General features: G+C 37.2%; 1 protein-coding gene across 8 annotated transcripts in view; it reads right to left on the minus strand.

Annotated features, from left to right (window-relative positions):
- Window positions 1-510: 510 nt before the first annotated feature.
- The window catches only part of N4BP2L2 (NEDD4 binding protein 2 like 2), a 67,422-nt gene continuing 48,109 nt past the window's right edge, over window positions 511-19,823 (minus strand). For 6 of the 8 annotated variants that reach the window (XR_011527768.1, XR_011527767.1, XR_011527766.1 and 3 more), the window contains 4 exons: window positions 6,572-8,328; window positions 4,021-4,106; window positions 2,750-2,794; window positions 511-699 (listed from right to left, as the gene is read on the minus strand). Coding sequence is in view for 5 of the 8 variants with exons in the window: in XM_070577939.1 (XP_070434040.1) it covers window positions 2,771-2,794; window positions 4,021-4,106; window positions 6,572-8,328 (1,867 nt within the window). In the remaining 3 variants the exon portion in view is untranslated. The remainder of the gene's footprint in view (window positions 700-2,749; window positions 2,795-4,020; window positions 4,107-6,571; window positions 8,329-19,823) is intronic. The other 2 variants (XM_008510749.2, XM_070577937.1) reach the window with 1 other exon arrangement.

Raw genomic sequence — 19,823 nt, forward strand, 5'->3', positions numbered from 1 at the left:
AAAAATAATAGTAACTGTAGTATAGTGCAAGTCCCACAATCCCTAACCAAAATCCTTGAGGTTAGATTTGTTTCAGCATTCAGAAAGTATATGTTTGTTTATCGGTTGTTTTGTTGAAGGTATACAGTGTGTGTATGTATATGTACATATGTGTGTGTGTGTGTATATATATACACACACACACACACACACAGACCCCTTAAATTCTCAGTGGGGTCTGGGGCAGCCCCTGGTAATTTAATACATTAATATTTCTGCAGTAAAATGTGTGACTATTCACACTAAGCCAAACATTTAAGAAACAAAACAAAAAACAACTTTTGGTTTTCAGAGCTTTCTGGATTTCAGAATTCTAGAAATGGAATCATGGATCTAGACCTGGGTAAAGGGCCTACCCTTCTATCCTGATACAATTTTTAAAATAAGCTACTCAAGTTTTTTGTGCCTTATTTTTCTTCTATAAAAGAAATTAAAGTATGGCAAACATCTTCAAAATTAAACAATAAAGTGTTCAAGTTTTTACCTCTTTTGTTCAGTTTTTATTATTCAGATAACTAATCAAGAATGGTTGACAGATTATCCAAGACAATTTTGATATCCAGTGAGTATGCTGCTGGAAATAATCCTTTGAGCCAGCACTGAGCACTCTTTCTTGATGATCAGGATCTTCAACAGCACCAGGAAGACGGGAGAATTCAACTGCAAACAAACAAGAGCCCAGACAAGTCCAGACACACTGGTCACAAGAACAGAGTTTGTTTTCAGTTCCCCAGGCTGTTTCCCTATTTATGCCACTCCCCTGACATCTAGAACTTCACATTGTGCCCACAATCCCCACACCCTGCTTGGTCCTGCCTCACTTAAGAGCCTGTCCTCCTGACATAGCTCAACCTCCGGTCTCGAAATCAAAACCTGCTCTAAGTCCCCTTCCCTGAGGATCCAGCTATTTATATTATAAAGTTAATAGTAAATACACTAATTCATATAAATGTGTTAACAAGTTTATTGAATCAATACGTTGCTCTCCCAGATAACACAGTTTCTATTTTGTCAGGGGCATCTCAAAGATAATGCTTTAATCCAAGGAGATATTTAGGGTAAGGGAATTAACCCTTACTAAGAGCCTATTATTTTTCAGGCACTATGCTAAGTAGTTTGTACAAGTTATTTCATTTAATCCTCATTTAATATCCCCATGACAGGTTGGTATTATAGACTTATTTTTTACAGGTGAAGAAATTGAGGCTCTGAGAGGATAATTTGCTTAAGGTCACACAGCCAGTCAGCAGTAGCTTCAAAATGGGAACCCATCCTCTTTCCAGCACTCTACCCCTCCTTTTAACGAAATAACATAATATAAACACCCTGGCGACCAGCAGGAAGAGGATTTTGAAATAGGCAGGAACTTGTGGCTCCCAGAGCCAACCACATTCTCCTGCTATTGCCCTCCTTCTAAATTTCTATTTACAGCCTTGAGGCCCACTGATCAGTATATTACATCAAACACAAAACAGGGAGCCTTGTTCTCATTATAATTGCAAAAAATCTGTACATAGCTACAACACTCATAGAATTCCCCAAGAGAAAAGATTAATAATTAGGGGTGATTGCTCTCTGAGGAGAAGACCAGGTTCACAGAGGGCAGTTGAGCATGAATATGGAAGATGAACATAATAATCAAAAGTATGGTCCAGAAAGAGTCCTTGACACAAAACGTCCAAATTTAGAAGATAGAAAAGACTCCCCAGTTGGTCACAGCCAAATACACCCATGCTTGTTGCATGCTGCTAGTACTGGTGTCACACTGGGACCCCCTCATGGTGGGGCCAGAGGGAAAACCCTCCCTTCTTACCTTCGGTCCCAACATAAACCCCATGAGGGCAGGAAAATTTTCACTGCCACATCCTCAGTGCTTAGAACAATGTCTGAATTGAGGCAACTCAATAAATATTTGTTAAACGTGAATGAATTTACCTTCTTTCTGGAATTCCTCCTATCTCATATTTTTTATTTATCCCCCATTTTCTATTGGTCCCTCCTAATCTCTAAACTCTTCCCCCAAATCTTTAATCCTTCTTCTTTCGGCTGAACCAAGTTTAAAACAAACAAAAATATTTTTACTGGGTATATGTGTATTTCTAGTTGAAAAATGGATATACAGAATACTCTTAGAAATAAGAGTTAAAATGAAGAGAGAAAACATATGGTAAATGCACAGTGCATTTAGTTCTTATCAAATGCAGACACATATACACTGAAATCGTAGCAGCTGTGTTTATTTCATAATTTAGGCATTTGAAAAAAGTGCAATGTGTTTATTTTAATGTCAGCTTGATGTCAAGTTTAAAATGTGACATGAGTTTGTCTACATGTTTTACCTCTTTTCCTAGAGAATCGTTTAATATTTAAATATAACTAATTTCCAGCCCTCATCACATATGGGGGGGCAGGGTGGGGAAGAATCCCTCATAAACTATATGTTGACAGAATGCTCTAAAATATGTCTAACCAATAAAGTTGGAAAATAAATTTGATAGAAACAATCTAAGCTTTGTTGTATTTCACAAAAAGATCTACATTTAAAGGAAACAAAAGCATCACATGTGCAATAGCACACAGGGTTGCTATGGTAACAGACTACATTTTTTACATTTACTCTTCAATTGCGGTACATATAAGCTATTACAACCAAATAATGTCAACATCCACCTCCTTCTGATCATGTAGATCTGGAATAAGTTGTACTTACAGTCCAAGGAATTCTCATTTTTTAACCAATCTTCTTCTGTCTTTTCTAGAAATTATAATCAGAATACATATAATAATGATTAATATTTGGCATTGGGGTTAAGTTTGCATCATGATTTAACTCATGTAGGGACACTCCCCAAATGACCAAAAAATATAATATCCACAAGTGTCAATTTAAACATTTAAAGTATTGCAGGGGGTGTGTGTGTTTAGGTAGCAGTAAGGTCTCCATAGGAAATAAGAAGATATAAGAAGTTTAGAAAAATGTATTTGGGGGCTGGCCCGGTGGCGCAGTGGTTAAGGTCACACATTCTGCTTTGGCGGCCCAGGGTTCACCAGTTCAGATCCTGGGTGTGGACAGGGCACTGCTTGGCAAGCCATGCTGTGGTAGGCATCCCACATATAAAGTGGAGGAAGAGGGCACGGATGTTAGCTCAGGGCCAGTCTTCCTCCGCAAAAAGAGGAGGATTGGCAGGAGTTAGCTCAGGGCTAATCTTCCTCAAAAAAAAAAAAGTATTTGGTTTCACTAACTGGGCATACAAAACAAATCTACTTTTCCCACAGCCGTGGTCATATGAACAGTTATGAAACACCTACTATCCTGAATTATATAATTCTATAATGTTTCACAAAACCTTGATTTTACTATTTATTTCAAAATGTACCCCTGAGCATTGCCTCTGGGCACACTGAAATCACAATCAACTAATGTAAACAGAAACCCAGCCTCCCTCTCCCCATCACATTATATAGAGTACTGGCTTTTCCAGAGTTTCTATTACTTTTCTAAGCTGCCCAGCCAGTCCTCCTCCAGCTACCTGGAAAATTAACGGCCTGTCAGAATAGTCATGTCTCTCACTATGCACCAACAGAACACACCAATAATGAGGTGCTTCCAAGTAAAGTAAATATGAATCTAATTTGTAGCTGTTACTCTATCATAACAGGATAAGATTGAGGGCCAGACGGGAGAAAAGATGTAATAAAGAATAAAGGACTCTCCTAAAATAGGCATCTTAGTCACCCACCAGTGGGCCCTTATACCAGCCTACACTACAACAAAGTTAGGAAATTAACTGCAACTTTCTCTTTGGGACTAATTAAAAGAAACATCCACACATTATCCACCCATCCATATATTTTCTTTCTCTACTTTGATATAGAGAATAACCTTTCATGTTACATTTGATGAACAGGTTTTCTCCAACTGTTTTTTTTTTTTAAGAAACCAGTTAGAGAAGGTCTTCTTTGAAAGCCATAAAAATATACCTCCACTGATGTCTTCCATTGCAAATAGATCATCTTCAGTGTCATCCAGGCAAGGAGAACCACACAGTCATCAGGCAACAAAGATTCTGTGAAAAAAAGGAACAAATTTCACCTCTAATGCCACAAAGATTTTTACCCTAAATGTGAAGATAGGCAAACATGATATCTAGACCACCATAATGGTAAAAGCCTAGTTTTGAGGATATTTCAGTGATGGCTAAAGCAGGAGTTAGTCTCAAATCTCTATTAGTAAACACTATCCAAACTCAATGAAAATCCTTATGTATAAATGTAAAATGATATGCATCATAGTTCATATTCTCATGTAAGTATAAATATATATGCATATCAATACATATATATACTATACATATAAAATAGCTTCAAGTGGTACTGTCACAGGGCATAAAATTTAGGTAATCATCCTCTCCTGTGACTTGAATAAACCATTGCAACTATAGCAAGTTTAGCCTTCTTGCAAATTACTCCTTCCACATAAGAGTGTCTTGGGGAAAAAAATCCTCACAAACAATTAAGACGCTCATAAACAAGTCCAAACATTGATACATATCAGCCATACCAAACCACACAAATATTTTTCCTATACTCACATATCCCTAGCAAAATGGGTAGTTTGGTTTCTTCAGGCCTATATATGGCTCTACTATGTAATTCCACTGTGTCTGCAGAGCTTCTAATACTAGGATTCATTTGAGTTTCCTGCCTTATTTGCAAGGCTACTGACCATAGATACACCAGAGTTTGGCTTGTCCAACCTAGTCAAACAAATTAGTTTACAGACTCCATTTGCAGTTTTCTTCTCTCCTTTTTTAAGCACATGCCATTTCCAAATGTGAAATTCTTTCTGTTTTTCTTTTAAGCCACATTTGTATAAACAGTGCTTATAATGCACTTCCACACTGAAGCCATCCCAGACAAAACCATAACCCCATAATCTCTTCAACTATCCCTTTAGCACTGCTAAACTCACAAAATATTCATAAACTGGTCATTTATATTTTCTATGTGCAATAATTTTGTTTTACTTTAGTCTTATCTCCCCATTTAGAAGGTAAGCTATTTGATGAATGAGGCCTATTTCATCCAAAAAGCTTTCCAAAGCTTAATTAATGGATGTCTGATCACTATCGCTGATTATGATGATATTGTGCGTTTAAGGGAGAAGGAGGCTTAGAATCTTTTCCCACCAGTGCTTTCATCTTTCTGGTGCCAATCTAAGGCAGAGATTGTTCATCTTTTGGGGGTCATGGACCCCCCACCGAGAAGCTGATAAAATCTATGGACTTTCTCCCAGAAAAATGACACAAAAAATTTTGCATACAATTTCAGAATATGGACCTTGAACCAAGATCCCTGACCTAAAATGACTTCAATTATCTTTTTAAATTCCCCAAAGTAAATGCATTTTAATTTTTTTAATTAGTATGTTTCTTTGGTGCATCTAGGAGGATAGAAAATTGCAGGAAACACTTAAGATGTGGCTATTCACAGAGCTTACAAAAATTATAACATGATGCCAGAACCCTAAGAGCAAGTTGACAGTTGTAACCTCCTGACCCTGAGACTTAGCCAATCTTGGGTCTGAGCTGTGGGGACCAAGTTTATCCAGAACAGCAGAAGTTTACAAGCAAAGTGAAAAACTCTGGAGGACAAGCTGTAGGACATGAGCAAGGCCCAGGCACTCTGGTAGGGGTAGACGAGAAAGCATATCAAGAAGATACAGGAGAACTGCAGAGATTGGAGCTTTGACCTCTTGGTTCTTACAGCTTTTGTCCCTAAGGAAGGGGACACATGCAATTGCATGAAACACTAACACATGCCACTGACTCAAAGATAAGGAAAAGTTGGAATATGTGCCCATGTACTCTTTAAGACATTTAGCATCTTAAATATGCTTATCATTTAGAAGAAATTTACTTAAAATTTTACTTGTAATATTAAAAAATCATATTTTCACTGTTTTATTCACAGGTGGGTTTTTCATTTCCAAGAACAACCTTAAGAGCCCAAAGGAACTTTTCAAGTCAACCAGTCAGACTCCTTCCTAATCTTCTTTTCAGCACCCTTCTCAGACAGTCTTTAAAAATTAAATTCAACTTATTTCAGATGATATTTAATCTTCACTGTCCTCCCCTTTAATATTCTCATATGTGGGAGCCATATTGTGAATGAGAAAAGAAAGGGCCATGTGCCAAGCAAGAGAAATGCAGAAAGTAGAAAGATTTTTTAAAAAGCAGTCTATCTCTGTTTGTTACAGAATCATTGTTTGCTTGCTTCACCCTTCATTCTTTCCAGGGTTTATTTAAATTTGAGAGTGCAAGTATTCTACATGCTCAAAGACATTTAAGACTGTTAGTCATGGAGGTGGGAAGACTCTGGCATTTGCTATGGGTCCTCCACTTCCACTGCTGAAAAGTATCACAAAATCAATTAACTGCATCAAATCACTAGCATGAGGTAGAAACACCTCAAAAATTACTCACGTATGTTAAACTGGACTTTTTATTTGTAGCAAATAAACACAATTTACCCACTGGCACTCCAAGAGATCCAAAAAGCTTTACTAGTTGAGAGGCAAATCGTTGTGATAATGGTAGCTCAAGGGAATCAGAGTCAGAGCTTGTTAAATCCTGGTTATCCGCAGTTTGTAAGAACTGTAACGACTTTTCTTCCCATATCTTCGGCTTTTCATCAAACCTTTGATTTAAAAAGTGAAGATCAGAAGTGACTCTAAAAGAAGACAAAGTATCAGGTTGGCTACTGAAAATTTCTGAAGAAGTAAGCCCTACATCATTTACTTGGTTATCTACTCTTGTCGGAGATTTGAAAGTCAAAAACGGCTTCCTGCTTGTAAAAGATACCTTCCAAAAGCTAGATGTATATTGTAGCATAAGAGAAGGAACAGGGTTTCTGTAAAAATACACAGAATGCCTTAGTCCATTAAATGGCAGGTAATGAGAATAAGACTGTCCACCAACATTTAGAGGAGGATCTTTGATAATATCAAAGTAAATCCATGATGGATGATGATTGAGGGTCTTAAGTTTTTGCTTATTCTCCTCTTCATTATTTACTTCTAAAATTCTATCTTTTTCTTCTTCCAAAATAATTTTTAGTCCATGACTTTCTGTTAACAAGCCACATTTCCCCCATTCTTTTACACCAATATGAGTCTGTCCCAGTAGGTTAAAGTTTGGTGCCAAATTGAAAATCTTTTTCTGCCTCCTTTTCTTATTCTTTGTTGAGTGTAAGGCACTCTTTGGGATATCCAGGTTAAGTAAGGAGCTTTTGAAGGTATTTGTTTCTGTTTCTACGAGTGAATCTATATTCTCAGTTGGAGGTGACAAATCTTCATTTTCTATCAATAGCTTCTCCTCTATCAATGTTTCTGGACTGCTTCCTGGTCCTAATGCTCCTTCAGAAGTGGAGATCAATTTAATCAATTGCCCCCTGCTATCAGGACTGGCCAGTTTTCGCCTTCTATCTTTCTTTGGTCTCTGTTCACATATAAACTTATGAGGTCCCTCAGGCCAGGTACCAAAATAGGGTTGTCTATCAGAACGCAGCTGTAATTCTTCATCAGATAAATTGTTTGAGAAAAAAGCCCAATGATTGTTTGTAGTTGTATTTACTCCTTGTTCCTTTCTTAAGACTTTATCTGAAGTTCTAGATCCATATTGACGGCACAGAATTGTTTCATTAGGGAGACTTTTATCTACCATCTCTCTCTTCTGCAGAAATGAGCAGGGGGTTTCAGCAAATTGCTCCTGGATGTGTAATGCCATGGTGTGCCTATTTCCAATATGCTTTTCTACCTTCATACTAGAGCAGTCATCACTTGCTTCACAGGAAAGATTTTGAGTCATTGTTGGACAAATAATAGAGTTTTCATTTGGCATCAATGACAAACTTAGAAACAAGTCATCATCTTCCTTAGGGAGGTAATTCTTTGGTGTATTGTTCAATTCAACTACAGATGTAACATTTGGAAAACTGTCGTCACGACTTATATTTTTCTGTCTTTCATCTTTATGGCCATTCACTATATCTCCTAGTTCGTTTCCCAGACCACCAGTGAAGGTACACCCTGATTCTCTTTTGGTCTTTTCTAAGTCTTCCTCTTCACTCTGAGATGGGTCCTGATCTCCTGGCGTAAGATAACTTAAGGTTTCAAATGAGTTTTCCTCCATAATTTTACTGTGACTGCTCTGCGTTTTATTTCTTTTTCTGTTTCTCTTCTGTTTGGTTTTGTTGAACCTGTACCCAGTTTTCTTCAAATCTCTTTCTCTGAAATATAAAAGAATTAAGAAAATTTATAACAACTATTTGTATAACATTAACAAACATTATACTCTCAATGCGCAGATTTACAAACTGTTAGTATAAGGGATTCTAAAGTATGTATGTACTTTGTACTATATGTTTAAATTACTTAAAATATATATATATACATATATATATATATATTTTTTTTTTTTAAAGATTGGCACCTGAGCTAACAACTGTTGCCAATCTTCCCCCTTTTTATTTTCTTTTTCTGTTTTTCTCCCCAAATCCCCCCAGTACATAGTTGTATATCTTAGTTGTGGGTCCATCTAGTTGTGGCATGTAGGATACCACCTCAACATGGCCCGACGAGCAGTGCCATGTCTGGGCCCAGGATCCGAACCAACGAAACCCCAGGCCACTGAAGCAGAACGCACTAACTTAACCACTCCGCCACAGGGCCGGCCCCTAAAAAAGAGAGATATTTTAACTCTCTAAATTAAAAATGAATATACTTTGAGAAAATTAAGCCCATTTTCACATACTTGTTTCATAAACCAGTAACTTTATGAAAACCTAATATTTTCCCTATGATATTTCACACATAAATATTTATATTTATGAATTTATATTTTAAAATATTTTTATTGATATATGTAAAACCTACCAATAAACATCCTGGTTTTCCTCACATCTTGAATTTTGGAAAGTGGCCAGTATAGTCTCAGAATGGCACAACTTTAGTGGCTTTAATAGCTAGATTTTCTCTAGACACAAAAAACTTTAGCAATTAAGTTGCTCCATTAAATTATAAAGAACAATTGGTGATGAGCAGCAAAATCTAGTATTTGGGTGATAGGTTTCTCATTGCCTGGCTAGGAGTGGTTGTAAACCAGTCTCCACCACTATTCTCTGGGATATTTGGAAACTTGTGACAGCATTTTTGGTGGTCACAATAACTGGAAATATGTTACTGGTACTTGGTACTGAAGCCAGGAAGGGTCCCCATCCTGCAAGGCTGAGGACAGCTCCACAGTGAAAAATTATCCTACCCAAAAGAGGAATAGTGCCTCACTGAGCACACTGAAAGTTTACAGCTCCCCTTAATTGAAGATAATCTTTGATCCTAAGAGAAAAAGGAGGATTTGGGAAATTTCTGATTTAGAATGCAAAGGTCTAGTTATCTTCTCTTCCACAAGGTACAGATGGAGACATAGTAAAATGCAGTCGGGGAAGGACAATAGACACAGCTGAGGAAAAATATCCAGGATAGAGGAATAGAAAAACAAACATTTAAAGAAGCAAACAAACATGGGAGCTGAAAGAGATGCTGAGCAAAAGACTAGACAGTCAATTGGCTGGGCATTGGACAAAGGAATTTATTAAACCAACCCCTGACCTCTGGCCTGCTTATTCCGTCCCATGCTCCTGGGCAATTTTCAATAGGGAGGAGCCCTGAATACCTTGTTCTTTGTCACCTAATTGCTGCAGCCCTTGTTTACACATTCCTGGATGTTGATTTGGAAAGAATGTTGAGGAACATTAAATAACTGAGAAGCAGTTGTAATGGGGCGTCTCTAAAAAGAATTTAAGAATGCCAATTTTGGTAATAACTCTCCTTTATTGGCCAGTTCTGTCTGATTCCAGTGAAAGCTCTAGTTGAAATCTAAGTGCAACAGCAGTTTTGAAATTTACACTGCAGACTAGCATGTCATTCTGAAAACAAACTTCACTTTCTTCGCCTAAACATGAACCATCCTGTTGCAGGGAAAGGAGGAAAAGAATGGATACAGTGGCACCATTAAAAGAAAAGAAGCATCACTAAACAAAAGTTAGTCATGGTCATGGAGAGGAGATCAGGAGAGTTGGAGGCACAGACTATAGTTTTAGAAAAGAAATGAGGAAATAAATGAACAAATGGTAACACATCTGTGAGGAATATGGTTTTGCTTTCTAGACAATGGTTTAGAATCCAAGCTCTGGGTGGGGATGGAGTTTACCTCTCAAGATTTAGAGTGTTTGCTCAGAGACAAGCTAACCTGACCAAATGAACTGTGACCTGAAGACGAAGGAGAGAGAACATCCAGATAGACCCAAAACTGAATACTATGCAGAAGAGCATGGTAAGTGCCAAATGATCTTCGTGAAAATAATAATTAAGGGGGCTAGAAATAATATTTCCCATTGCAGAGGCCTATATACTAATTCATGGCACGTGGGCAATAAATGAAGTAAAACTCTATTAAAACACACAAAGATTATAGAAAAGAGGTCTCAGAGCTTTGTGGAATGACTGTGGTGGAATAGTCCAGGCGTTGGTCCTAGTCCTGGCTGAACGATAAGCTAGTGGTGGGATCTGGGGCAAATCAGGTTGCCCTTCTAAAGTGGGGATAATATCACCTCCTTGCAGAGTTGTAAAGATTATTAATATAGATACGCTTAAATGACCTCTACTTAACTGATATGGTAGATTGATTAATTCTCTCCATTGCCTCTGTACAATACAATGACTGATGCCAAAGGCACACAAAATGTTCCCAGCTGGATGGCTGTTCTGTAGTACAACCACACCTTTCTGCCCCCATTGCTTAGGGTTATATATTTACAATGATTCAGATGAGTTTATTCTCAAACCTGTTTATACTCTTAGGATGAAATTCTAGTTACTAAAGTAGCTATATAGCTAGTTACTATAAACATTATGTAAACCTTATGTCAACCAGTGGAATAAAGTACAGGAAAGAAAGTTTCTGGGCCAGCCCCAGTGGCCTAGTGGTTTAAGTTCAGCGCACTCTGCTTCAGTGGCCCGGGTTCAGTTCCCAGGTGCAGACATACACCACTCATCTGTCAGTGGCCACACTGTGGCAGTGGCTCACATACAAAAAGAAGAAGACTGGCCACAGATGTTAACTCAGGACAAATCTTCCTCAGAAAAAAAGGAAAGTTTTTATAAAAAATTAAATTGAAGTAAATGACTCAATAAAGATGAGATACTAAACAGCTGTTATCAAATTAGGCGTGGGCAGGATAACTATAAAGTTTGGTTAAAAATCATAAAAACCTACAATTCTGCACTCACATTGCATTGAAGATTTCTTTGGGTTCTCCCCCATTTTCATCAATAGAAACTAGAAATTCTTGACAACACATTGCAGGTGTGATTTATACATGAAAAAGGATAAACTCACTAAACAGAATCATACATAAAGACAGGTGAACGAACGTATGTGTAAGCATGCATTTTAAGTTCAAATAAAATGTTTAAAGTATGTATCATTTCTTAATGAGTCCTCACTTTAATCAACTTTTTCAGTGAACTAACCAGCCACCTGTCCCAATCATGTTAGATAAAAGGACTTTTATTGTAAATAAAGCACCTAGCACAATGCCTGGTACATGGTGGAATTTTACAAATGGCAGCTCTTGTTTTTACTATATATTAACAACAACAAAAATAATCTTATTTATTTCACTGAGACTCCTAGGATGCAATTCAAAATTAGAGTGTGGCAATGGTTAGTAGGATTTATGCAAAAAGAACAGGTGAGATAGAAGAATTGTAAAGTTCTCAAAATGTGATTAATATAATTTCAAATGATTAGAGGCAGAGAAATATTTTCTAAGTGGTCATCTATACACAAAGTGACAAATCCACCATCTTTATCATAGATTAAAACAATTTTCTCAGTAATTGATAGAACAAGCAGACCAAAAAAAAGAACAAGGATTTTTGTATTGAATGACACTAGCCTGAAAATTTCCATTTTTGTCTTCTTCCTATCAAGTTATGTCAGTGCTATGAAAAGAGTTGGAGATATTCTCTATTTTTCTTTTCTCCGGAAAAGTTTGCATAATATTTACAGTTAACAGTTATCTTAATATTTGGTAGAACTTTTCTGAAATAGCACCTGGACTTGTAGTTTTCTTGATTAGAAAAAACTTTTATTATTTTACATTATAGGAGTGCTCAGTCTTTCTATCTTTTTTAGTCAGTTTTAATAAGTTGTATTTTCTAGCTGTTTAGACAATTCATTTAAATTTTCAAATTTATTTGTATAAAGTTATTCATGGTATTATCCTTTTATCTATTTTTTTAATTTAACTAAGATATAATTGACATATAACTTTATATTAGTTTCAGGTACACAACATAATGATTTCATATTTGTATATACTGTGAAATGATCACCACAATAAGTCTAGTTAACATCCATCATCATACATAGTTATAAACTTTTTTTCTTGTGATGAGAACTTTTAAGATTTACTCTCAGCAACTTTCAAATATACATATGGTATTATTAACATGCTGTATATTATATCCATGACTTATTTATTTCATAACTGATTTTTATACCTTTTGACCCCCTTTACCCATTTTGCCCACCCTCTACCCTATGCCTCTGGCAACCACAAATCTGTTCTCTGTATCTGTGAGGTCATTTTTTTTTGTTCATTTGTTTGTTTTTTTAGATTCCACATACAAGTGAGATTGTATGGTATTTGTCTTTCTCTGTCTCACTTATTTCACTCAGTATAATATCCTCAGTGTCCACACATGTTGCAAATGGCAAAATTTTCTTCTTTTTTATGGATAATAATATTCTGTTGTGTCTATGTGTGTGTGTGTGTGTGTATATATATACACATATATACATATACATGTTTTATTTCTATATATATACATATACATGTTTTATTTATCTAGTCATCCATTGGTGAATACATTTTCTTTATCTATGCATCCATTGATGAATGGATGAAAGTCATTGATGAATGATGAATGGATGCAATCAAGGCTTTACAGCAACCAGGCAAATGCTTAATCAAAAACAATACCTGAGTCTTCAGTAAGAGAGCTTTGTGGATGTTTTTTACTTACTCTGGTCCCATCTATTGCTCCCAAGATCAGAGAAGATTCTGAAGACAACAGTCTGCATTCTGTACAGGTTTCTTGTACCAGAAGAAGCAGAGCTGATCTTATTCTAAGAGAACTGTGATTGTTTATATTGACCTGTTTGGTGGCACCCTCAGCTCAAAGGGCTTGCCTTTATTTTGACAAACTCAGAACTCTGTTAAGAATGAAATTGCGGCAGTGGCCCAGTGGTGTAGTGGTTGGGTTCACACACTCCACTTTGGGGGCCCAGGGTTCACAGGTTTGGATCCCAGGTGCGGACCTAGCACTGCTCATCAAGCCACACTGTGGCAGCATCCTACATAAAATAAAGGAAGATCGGCACAGATGTTAGCTCAGGGCCAATCTTACTCACACACACACACAAAAAAGAAATGGCTTCACAGGGAACACCTGTTGAACACACTTAAAGGCAAATGCATTAGCTGCTGCCACTTGGGGCAAGGAATAACAGTTGGAATAGACAATAGACAAACCAAAAGCTTGAGAGGAAAGGCTGGGGAGTGAGACACTTTAGGGAATCAGGGCTTTAAAAAGTTTTCCGACATGCCTTGGAATCTGGAAGACCATGTTCATGCCCAGGGCTGGATGTGTGCTCGGAAAAGAACTGAGAAGGCCTTAAGCTCTCACCTCTGGCTAACCTTCAGATTCTGTGTGAGTAGGAAGTGAAGACTAAGGCAGAGTTGTAAATGACCTTAGTGTGGAAGGTGTGCCCAACACACACACAGAGCCTATGAACAAAGATGGAAAGGGTTTTTTTGGTTCCAGATGTTTAAAGAAACCTTTGTTGAATCATCATCTAACCACTAAGCTAATAGAACAAGAACTTCAGGCCACACACAACAAAGAATACTGACTCTACAAAATTAGTGCAGAAAAGTAACTAAACCAACAAAGAACAAAAATTATAATGAGCAGCAACAATAAACTCAGGGAGGGAGGGGAATCTGATTATAGACTGCCTGCATTATGTTATTCAAAATGTCTAATTTTCAATAAAAAATTATTAGCATGCAAAGAAACAAGAAATCATGGCCCACACACAGGAAAAAAACTAATTAAGAGAAAATATCCCTGAGAAAGCTCAGACATTGGACTTACCAAACAAGACTATAGCACCAATTTTAAATATGCTCAAAGAACTAAAAGAAACCACATACAAAAACTAAAGAAAATCATGAGACCTCAAGGAGCATACCAACATATACATAATGTGAGTCTTAAAAGGAGTAGATAGAAAGAGGCAGAGAGAATACCTGAAGAATTAGTAGCTGAAAACTTCCCAAATCTGATGAAAGACATTTATCTACAAATCCAAGAAGGTGAAATAACTTCAGGTAGGATAAAATCAAAGAGATTCACACTGGGACACACTGTCAGAAGATAATGAAGGAATCTTGAAAACAGCAAGAAAGAAGTGACTTATCACATACAATGGATCCCCAATGAGATTCACAGCAGATTTCCCATAAGAACTACAGAGGCCAGGAGGCAGTGAAATGACATATTCCAAGTGCTGAAAGAAAAAGACTGTCAACCATGAACTGTATATCCAGTAAAACTATCCTTGAAAAATAAAAGGAGAAATGGAGGAATTCCTGGATAAACAAAAAAATGAGAGTTAATCACTAGAGGACCTGTCCCACAAAAAAATGCCTTTAAGCTGAAACAAAAAGACACTAGACAGTAATTAAAATCCACAAAAAGAAAAAAAGAAGAGTAAAGGTAACTACTTAAAAAAATATAAAAGTCAATATTAATGTATTTTTGTTTTTTAACTCCTCTTTTATTCCACATTATTTTAAAAACAACTACATAAAGAAATTACAAATCTATGTTGATGGGGACACAATGCATAAAGATATAATCTGTGACAACAACAACATAAAGGGGTGGAGAACAGAGCTATATAGTAGTAAAGTTTTCATATACAGTTGAAATTAAGTTGGTACTAATTCAAACTAGATTGTTATAAATTAAGGGCAATAACTAAGAAAATAACTTAAAAATATATAGTAAAAGAAATGAGAAGGACATACATCAGCATCATGGCAGAGGGAGTTGTTTCCTTTGTCTCTCCCCTCTAAGTTACAACTAAACGGACATCCATTAACCAGAAGAGGATTCCCTACACAGCATGATAAGACATCTGAGAGACCCACACAGCCATATATCTGAAGGTGGGGGGACTGAATCCCTGGGAAGCAGTGGAAATAGGTGAGAGTACCCCTCTGCCTCCCCAGTGGCACTGATCTAGGTCGCAGGTCCTCACACAGTGGCAGGCGCAACTGTAAGAGGAGGTGGTGGCAGCAAGCTGGCAAAAAAACACTTTCAGAGAGGTAGCCTGGCCTGTGGGAGTGCCCACTGTCCAGCAGTGGCCCCACCTGTGGCAACATTCCCCACTGAGTGGTGCACCTCAGCCCCCGTAAAGGAGCCCCAACCAAGTGCAGCAGCACAGCTGAGCTGACTGCAAGACAGAGCCGGCCAGTGCACGAAAGAAAGTGCCCCTCCCCTCCCACCTAGTGCACCAGCTTGGATGGTCCAATACCGAGCACAGGGTGCCTCACCAGAGTGACCTGCCAGTGGAGCATGGAGGCCCTACCTCTGCATGTGTGCATGACCTGCCAAGCAGCTGTGGCCAGTGGGCAAATGCAGAGAAGCCCTACCAGAACAACTTCCAACAGATGGGTGGGATCAGAAGACACAGCTCCTGCCCACCTCCCCTCCCCAGAGGTGACAGGTAGAATCTGCAAACTGATACTACCAAAAATGCACCAGCAAAGGATCACTTCATCAAACACCATGAAGAACACATTAGCACCTCAGAGCAGAAAGAAAATGGCAAGTGTCCAGAAACCAATACTGAAGTCAAAAAAATTTACAATCTAAATGACAGAGAATTCAAAATAGTTGTCATAAAGAAACTCAACAAGTTACAAGAAAGCTCATAAAGACAGTTCAGTGAGCTCAGGAATAAAATTAAGGAGCAGAAGGAATACTTCACCAAAGAGATTTAAGCTCTAAAAAAAAACCCACATGAATTCTGGATACGAACGACACAATTAATGAGATAAAAAATAGAATCCATAAAAAATAGAGCTGACACTATGGAGGACAGAATTAGTGACTCAGAGGATAGAAATATAGAAATGTTTCAGGTGGAGGAGGAAAGACAACTAAGATTTTTTTAAAAACAAAGAAATTCTTCAAGAAATATCCAACTCAATTAGAAAAGGTAACATAAGGATTATAGGTATTCCAGAGGGAGAAGAGAGGAGAAGGGAGCAGAGAGCTTGTTCAGAGAAATAATAGCTGAGAATTTCCCAAACCTGAAAAATAAACTGGACTTACAAGTACATGAAGCCAACAGAACCCCTAATTACATCAATGCAAAAAGACATTCTACAAGGCATATACTATTAAAACTGGCAAAAGTCAATGACAAAGAAAAAATATTAAGGGCAGCAAGGCAGAAGAAAATAACCTACAGAGGAACCCCTAACAGACTTTCAGTGGATTTCCCAGCAGAAATCCTACAGACTAGGAGAGAATGGAATGATCTATTCAAAACACTGAAAGACAAAAACTTTCAGCCAAGAATACTCCATCCAGTGAAATTACCCTTCAGATATAATGGAGAAATAAAAGCTTTCCTAGATAAACAAAAGCTGAGGGAGTTCATTGCCACTAGGCCTGCCTTACAAGAAACATTGAAAGGAACCCTCCCATCTGAAACTAAAAAGCAAAGGTTTAAAAAACCTTGACCAACAAGATAAATAGAAAGACAGAATCAGAAAACTGCAGCTCTATATCAGGTTAGTAAACAATTAATTATAACATAAAAGACGAAGGCAAGGAAAGCATCAAAAATAACTATAAGTACTTTAATGTAGTCAAAAACTCACAACACAGCAAAGAACAATTTGTGACAACAATAACTCAGAAGGGGAGGCGGGAGGGGATAGAACTTGCTTAGGCTAATGGAGATAAGAGGCTATCAGAAAACGGACTATCATATCTATGAGAACTTTTATACAAACTTCATGATAACCACTAAACAAAAAATCAGAACATAGCCATAAATCATAAATAGAAAACCATTACAGAAAACCACGAAACTGAAATGGCAGTCAGAAATACAAGGGAAAAGAAACTATGGAAATATAGAACAACTGGAAAACAAGAAATAAAATGGCAGTATTAAGTCCTCATATATCAATAATCACTCTAAATGTAAATGGATTGAATTCACCAATCAAAAGACACAGACCGGTTGGATGGATTAAAAACAAGACACAAAAACATGCTGCCTCCAGGAAACACATCTCAGCTCTAAAGACAATCATAGACTTAGAGTGAAGGGATGGAAGATGATACTCCATGCAAATGGCAAAGAAAAGAAAGTAGGTGTTTCCATACTCAGATAAAGCAGACTTCAAGATAGACAAAAAACAATGAGAGACAAAGAGGGGCAGTATGCAATGACAAAAGGGACATTCCACCAAGAGGACATAACACTTATGAATATGTATGCACCTAACACAGGAGCACCAAAATATACAGCAACTATTAACAGACCTAAGGGGAGAAATTGATAGCAACACAATAATAGTACAGGACCTCTACACCCCACTTACATCAATGGATAGATTATCCAGACAGAAAGTTAAAAAGGAAACAATGGCCTTAAATGAAATACTAGAACAGATGGACTTAATATATATATAGAACATTCTATCCAAAAACAACAGAATGCACATTCTTCTCAAGTACACATGGAACATTCTCAAAGATAGACCATATGTTGGGAAACAAGGCAAGCTTCAATAAATTTAAGAATATTGAAATCATATCAAGCATCTTTTCCAACCACAATGCTATGAAACTAGAAATCAATTACAAGAAAATGGCAGGGAAAGTCACAAATTTGTGGAGACTAAACAACATGCTACTGAACAACCACTGGATCAATGAAGACATCAAAGGAGAAATTAAAAAATGCCTGGAAACAAGTGAAAATGAAAACATACCACACCAACTCTTATGGGATGCAGCAAAAGCAGTGCTAAGAGTGAAATTTATAGCAATACAGGACTACCTCAAGAAACGAGAAAAATCTCAAGTAATCAATCCTTTGTTGTTTTTTAAAGATTGGCACCTGAGCTAACAACTATTGCCAATCTTCCTCACTTTTTTTTTTGCGTTTTCTTCCCAAATCCCCCCAATACAGAGTTGTATATTTTTAGCTGTGGGTCCTTCTAGTTGTGGCATGTGGGATGCTGCCTCAACATAGCCTGATGAGCGGTGCCATGTCTGCACCCAGGATCCGAACCAGCAAAACCCTGGGCCGCTGAACTGGAGTTCATGAACTTAACCATTCGGCCATAGGGCCAGCGCCTCAAGTAAGTAATCTTAAACTACACCTAAGAGAACTAGAAAAAGAACAAAAAACAAAGCCCAAAGTCAGAAAATGAGGGAAATAATAAAAACTAAGCCAAAATAAATGAAATAGAGACTAAAAAAACAATAGAAAGGATCAATGAAACTAAAAGCTTATTCTTTGAGAAGATAAAATCAACAAACCCTTAACCAGACTTATTAAGAAAAAAAGAGAGAAGTCTCAATGAAATTAAATTAGAAATGAAAGTAGAGAAATTACAACAGATACCATAGAAATATAAAGGAGTAAAAGAGAATACTATGAAAAACTATATGCCCAAAAATTGGACAACTCAGAAGAAATGGATAAATTCTTAGACTCATACAATCTCCCAATACTGAATCAAGATGAAATAGAGAGGGGCCAGCCCGGTGGCACAGTAGTTAAGTGTGCACATTCTGCTTCGACAGCCCCGGGTTCGCCAGTTCAGATCCAGGGTGTGGACATGGCACTGCTTGGCACGCCATGCTGTGGTGGGCATCCTACATATAAAGTAGAGGAAGATGGGCATGATGTTAGCTCAGGGCCAGTCTTCCTTAGCAAAAAGAGGAGGATTGGCAGGAGTTAGCTCAGGGCTAATCTTCCTCAAAACAAAAGAACCAAAAAAAAAAAAGAAGAAGAAAAAGAAATAGAGAATCTGAATAGACCAATCACAAGTAAAGAGATTGAAACAGTAATAAAAAACCTGCCAAAAAACAAAAGTCCAGGATCAGATAGCTTGTCTGGAGAATGCTACCAAACATTCAAAGAAGATTTAATACCTATCCTTCTCAAACTATTCCAAGAAATTGAAGAAGGTGGAATGTTTCCCAACTCATTCTATGAGACTAATATTACCCTGATGACAAAACCAGACAAGGGCAACACAAAGAAGGAAAATTATAGGCCATTATTGCTGATGAAAATAGATACAAAAATCCTCAACAAAATATTGGCAAACCTAATATAGCAATATATTAAAAGGTTCATAACCATGATCAAGTGGGATTTATGCCAGGGACACAGGGATGGTTTAACATCTGCAAATCAATCAATGTGATATACAACATTAACAAAATGAGGAATAAAAACCATATGATCATCTCAATAGATGCAGATAACACATCTGACAAGACCCAACATCCATTTATGATAAAAACTCTCAATAAAATGGGTAAAGAA

The sequence above is a fragment of the Equus przewalskii genome, chromosome 16 (genome assembly GCF_037783145.1).
Source record: "Equus przewalskii isolate Varuska chromosome 16, EquPr2, whole genome shotgun sequence".
Lineage (NCBI taxonomy): Eukaryota > Metazoa > Chordata > Mammalia > Perissodactyla > Equidae > Equus > Equus przewalskii.